The sequence below is a fragment of the Sorghum bicolor genome, chromosome 7, assembly GCF_000003195.3.
Source record: "Sorghum bicolor cultivar BTx623 chromosome 7, Sorghum_bicolor_NCBIv3, whole genome shotgun sequence".
In the NCBI taxonomy this organism is placed as follows: domain Eukaryota; kingdom Viridiplantae; phylum Streptophyta; class Magnoliopsida; order Poales; family Poaceae; genus Sorghum; species Sorghum bicolor.
Genome location: NC_012876.2, coordinates 63,252,591 through 63,258,202, shown reverse-complemented (window position 1 = coordinate 63,258,202; position 5,612 = coordinate 63,252,591). Strand labels below are relative to the sequence as shown.

The 5,612-nt window shown below is 43.0% G+C and overlaps 1 protein-coding gene across 1 annotated transcript; it reads right to left on the bottom strand.

Annotated features, from left to right (window-relative positions):
* LOC110436957 (TBC1 domain family member 5 homolog B-like) lies at positions 1-5,386 on the bottom strand. The gene is made up of 5 exons (XM_021464795.1): positions 4,572-5,386; positions 4,008-4,111; positions 3,122-3,298; positions 895-2,738; positions 1-581 (listed from the first exon to the last, which is right to left on the bottom strand). The coding sequence occupies exons 1-5, from the start codon at positions 4,706-4,708 to the stop codon at positions 432-434; spliced, it is 2,412 nt and encodes an 803-aa protein (XP_021320470.1). The 5' UTR covers positions 4,709-5,386; the 3' UTR covers positions 1-431.

Below are 5,612 nucleotides of genomic sequence, written 5' to 3'. Positions count from 1 at the left end.
TGAATGATGATGACCAGTTAAAAAGCTCAGCATGAACGATGAAAAAAAAAAGATACACACTTTCGGACATAGCTTATTCAATTTATTTATTCTACCGCTTGAGAAACATTTACGTGTCCAAAATTGTTCCATCAAAAAGTTGCCTTCTAACGCCGGAGACGAGAAAGTTTCACTCCCTCATCTCATGCAACTCAGTTGACAGCAGCTGATCCTTAGGTACAGGAGAGAGAGAGAGAGAGCCTTGCCGTACTGGGCGAGCAGGCTCAATGGAATAATCGAATGGGATCTATATATACAGGGTGGGGGGGGGGGGGGGGGGGGGGGCTAGGCGCCTTGGCTTTAACTACACACGGGCCTTGCTTATCTGAGGAGCTAATGAATCAGGAAAGAATGGGGAGGTGCTATTACATGTGCGCGCCTTGGATGGACGGTTACATCTCGCGGAGCAGGTTGCTGATCTTGCGGAGCTCTGTCAGGGCAGCCATCGCGGTGACCTGCCCTTTGCCTCCCAGGATGTTGTTCGGGAAGTTCTCCATGGCGCTTGGCTGTGCGCGGTCTTGCTGGAACGCTGATTCGATCACCTGTATACATGGCAACCACATAATGTTATTCTCATGTCTTAAGACAACTTTCAGGATGCGGAAAACTAAATTAAATGTTACTAGAAGGGACTTCAAAGCACAAGCTGCATTTACTCTAAAAAAACAAAATGCTGACTGGTTACAAATCCTATCTCTAAACATAGAAATTGTCAACACTCAACAGCACTAGTATGGACTGCTATCCTATCTCTAAACATAGAAATTGTCATCAGCAATAGTATGGACTGCTAGCAACAACAACCTGACAAAGAAAAACACCAAAGAGCAATAACAGGTGTCTGAATTACAATACCTGAATATTTTCAAGCATGTTCTGTCCAATGTTCTTCAGTGTGCCCATCACCTTCTTATTATCACCAGAAGCCAAATTTATGCCGCCGTGGGAGTTATCTGAACTCACATCAGCAGGTGAAGGGCAGGGAATAACTGCATCATGTTTATCATTCGATGCCTGAGCAATGCCCTTCTCTGCATTGCCTTCAGTTGAAGGTCTGCCAAACCTCAAGAACCACTGTAGCTTATTGATAAATGGCTTTCTTTCATTAGATACTGTAGCTCTCTCAGAGGATCCAACTGGATCTACATTCGTTTCAGACGTTGTTGCTTCTGAGACAGTTTTGCCCTCACAGTTGCAGCTGGACGACTCATCTGGCAAAATTTCATCTCTATCATCATCGCCAGCGCAGGAATTTGAAGTAATGCTACTCCTCTCGGAATCATTGTCATTGCAATTCTCATGTTCATTACCAGCACAAGCAGCATAAAACACTGGAGAGTTCTCGCCACTGGAGCAAGCTTCTGTCCTTTTTGTTGAACTCTCATCAACAGACTTCACCGGTGAATCTATAAGTGGATCCTTGTGAATCGACACGATAGGGAATTCATCTTGCTGAAATTTTCCAGCAACTTCACTAGACTGTACTACTTTATCTGAATAAGAGTTCAAAAGACACCGTCTCACTGAATTCTTGGTGTCACTCTTCACGCTGACTATCTTAACTGGAGAAGGATCTGACTCTGTCCTAGATAAACCAAGCTTCTGGCTCAAAGATTGCTTTAGTGATCTTTTATAAGAAAGACCCTTATCACTCTCCTTAGGAGTAGTTCCGTCATTAGAAACAGTTCCATCATTGTGTAGGTTTCTCCACTGCTTTTCCCAGTAACTCTCAGCTAATGGATGCAACGGAGTCCTTGGAGGGGTTGAAGTAGCAAGATTACTGTAAACCCTATCATAATCACAGCTATCCTTCTTTGATAAGAGAGGTGGGGATGATACATTTGCATCAATAGCAATAGACTGCAGAGATTTAGCTTTCTCAATTAATTTATGCACATCAACATTGTTTGGAAAGTTCAATAATCTCTGAAGACATGACGTATTGATTTCAGTGGCCAGCAGAGATGATCTAAGGTGAAGAATCATAGAGACTGCCATGGCTGCGATGAATGCCCCTCTAGTCGAGCACAATATCTTAAAACTGTATTCTTCATTTTCTCCCAGTAGCATGTCATTGGAGCAAGCAAAAACTTCATCCCATACGACTAAAAGATCGTTGAGGCAGAACTCTCGTCCAAACAAGACCCGCAGCCAACGAAGAGCGAAATATTGTGGTTCTACATCCAGCTCAATGAAATGGCTATGAAGAGATGGCTCAACAATGGAAAGCAAGTGAAATAAAGATGATGAGGCTTCGATGACAGGCGCTAGACTTGAGCTAGACCCAACCTTGGATGTAGAGAAAAACTCTGCCATGCGGACCACTCCGCTACCTCCGTCCATCAAACCATCAAACATTGAATAGGCATCATGTTCCATGAACCTTTCAGACAATACAATGCCTAGTTCACCCTCAGCTCCATATGCATCACTAAGTGAAATTATTTCTTTCGTATCCAGGTCAAGCTCATCAAGAGTGTTAACTCTGGAAGCGCTTTCAGAATCATCGCCATTGTCAGCTTCGGAATGCCATTTTGAGTCCTTTCTAGGTTTATAACTAAAAACCATATCTGTATCTGGGAAAGGCACTCCATCAAAATCATCATTGAAGCAATCCTCATGGAGCTTCCTCACTTGAGACAGTTTATCAATATCAACTTGAAGAACATACACTAGAGGAGCTAGTAGTTCGTGCATTCCTGTGAAAGTAGTCCATAAGTCAGTACATATTTGGCAATCACATAAAAAATGTGGAAAGCTACTAATAATCATGTGGATAAACTAATTAATCAAACTTCAATGCCAACAAAACTACAGTGGCATTTATCACAGCTTTATAGATTTAGGATCATATAGTAAAAGCAAGTGTTTCTTCCTTATAAGATAATCTTAGAGCTTATTAATGTATCCTAAGAACTACATCTAACAATATAATTTCAGTTTATTAAATGATAACTGCTACCAATTTAATGAAACGCAAACAAAAGGTTTCAGCCCCATGGGCATTTCTCAGATACTGCAAAGCTGACCAGATATGCAGCAAAGGCTTACTGCCAATCATGTATTTAAAAGAGTTGCTTACCTTGGCGATATCCACACTCCGGGTGCTGAAGGCACCACATCAACAGTATTCTCCTCAGCATGGCCTGGCAATTAGGTGTTTGAAAGTAACTACCATCTTCTGGATATAATCGAGACAAGTCTTGGTCAACTGTCTTCTCCAACTCAGCCCCTCTGAAGAAACGGCCCCAGCTGCTATCTGCACAAGAGATTTTAAATATAAATATAAGAAATTCAGAGTTTAGCAGGAAGCATTGGAGCCGAGCATGCAGCATTCTTGCATTAATATAAATATATAAGAAATTCAGAGTTTAGCAGGAAGCTGTCGTTATAAGAAAATTACAGTGTTGCCTGTTCATGCCATGTAGAAATAAATAGAACAACACACATTATCTAGTTGTAATGGAAAATCCAGTCTAAATTCAGGAAACCGTACTGCAATCAAAATTATAGACTTTACTATCAATTAGTGCCCTGCCCTTGAGCTCTGGTATATTTAAGAAAATAAACTTTTACCATATTTGTTCTTGTTGGTTGTTTGGAGTCAGGGGTTCCTTTCTACTGGTTTACTTATGCTACTAAGAAGCATAAAGTCAGTATGTCAAAGTGTTAATAGGCCAGATAAACACCTTTCTACTTTTATATAGAATTCTTACTAATTGCAGACAATACCACTGGAGTGTGTTACAAGCCTGGTTCAGGAAACCTCATTGGTTGGGAAAAAAAGAATCTATGATGACAGTGCAAAATAAACATAGTAGTTCCCACTAATATTAATTACTAAAGAGTCTTGCGCAAGTAACAGGCATGGAACAAAATTCATCCACATTCAGAGGATATACCATCAAAATTTCATGTTCATCGTTTCTCATCATAAAATCTTGTCTATCTTGTCTAGGACAACAAACCTGGGTTCTGAGAGAGCGGGTTATCAACAACAAGGTTGGATGATCTGTCCTCCTCCTTTGGAAGATGTGGGTCTACCATAAGGCGGCGCCTCAAACTAACATATCTACAAGAAACAAGAAACACCTTCGTCAGTTGAAAGAACCATGGGTCCAATCATGAAGATGACAAGTTGACAACTTCAGCAAGGAGGAACCAGTCCCCCAATTATATACATACGTAAATGACCAGTTCAGCGGCACTTTTCTCTCATCAAAATTCATAGCCACGTGAACAATAAAACAACCATTAATCAGATACGCCAATTTTCAATGATTTATTTCTTGATACCGTAATCCAATTGGAAGCATTAACTCTTAGTTATTGCATTGTTTCGTTGGCAAAAGACAGATTTTTTTCCCTCTCGTCATAATCATCAGAAGACGAAAACAAAACCCGACCATACGAGAACCAACGGGAGAAGATGAGCAATAGCTCCGCCCGGCTAAGAACAAGACAAGAGATTCCCGCCGACAAAAACGCACCAAACAGCACGTGGTCCAAGAACAAGAACCAATCAGTCTCACCTCCTCCGCGAATCCGCGGCGGCGCGGCGGAGCTCGTCAACGGAGGCCCCGGGCGACGCCGGCAGGATGCCGAGATCGACCCGCCACCGGACGCTGCGCAGATTCGCGAACCGCCGCCGCCTCTCCTCCTCCGCCATGCGCCCGGCGCGCGACCCTTGCCCCCCTCTTCAGCCGCAGGCGGATTTGACTGCCTCGTGCCTGCCCAAATCAACAGCCCCGCAGGTAGCGAGAGCCAGCCAAGAGCGGAGCGCCTTTCCACGAGGCCAGACGCTATAAATAGCGTCGTATATCTGTATCGACCCAGAAAAGAAGGATCTTTTGGTGGAAATAAAGATCGGGTTTCTGGAGGATTTTGGTGGAGGAGGTGAGAGGTGCAAGGCGATGATTTTTCCTGCCCTCCTGTGCGCTCGCGAGAATGGCGTGGCGCCTTGCTTCGTTGGGGGCGGGGCTGGATGATTTGGCTCCTCCTGGTAGGCAGGGAGAGACCGAGACAGGGTGGGTGAGCAAGCAAGCAGAGGAACAGGGAGGAAGAGGAAGGCCCGGAGGGTGTCTCCTCTCTCTTATTATCTCGCCTTTTTTTTTTCTATTTTCGTTATTTGGAGAAAAAATATAGGATCTAGAAGAAGGTTAAGGATTCTGTTCTCTATTGGATTGGAAGGGAGAGTAGTTGGTTAGAGAGGGGGAGATGTTGATGACTAGGATGACTAGTGAGTGATTGGCTAGGTGGCTTGGCTTATTGGCATTATCTTTTGTTCTTTTGTCTATGTGCTGAGGTGGAATATTTTAGAGAACATGTAGCATATGTTTATGTATTTTCTGTGGCATTATTTCATATTGTTTATTTTATAAACTTGTGTGTTGGTTTGTGAAGGGAACAAACATGAATGGATGGGAGGAGGGGGAGGTTGGTATGGTGACGTGTGCTCTTGTTTGCTCTGTGGTCTATTTTGGTGGAGGGATGAAACATTAAATTTGTTTGGTCCACAATGTTTTACCTAAAGTTTAAGGGGTATTTGGTTTCCTCCGTTAACTTTACTGTCT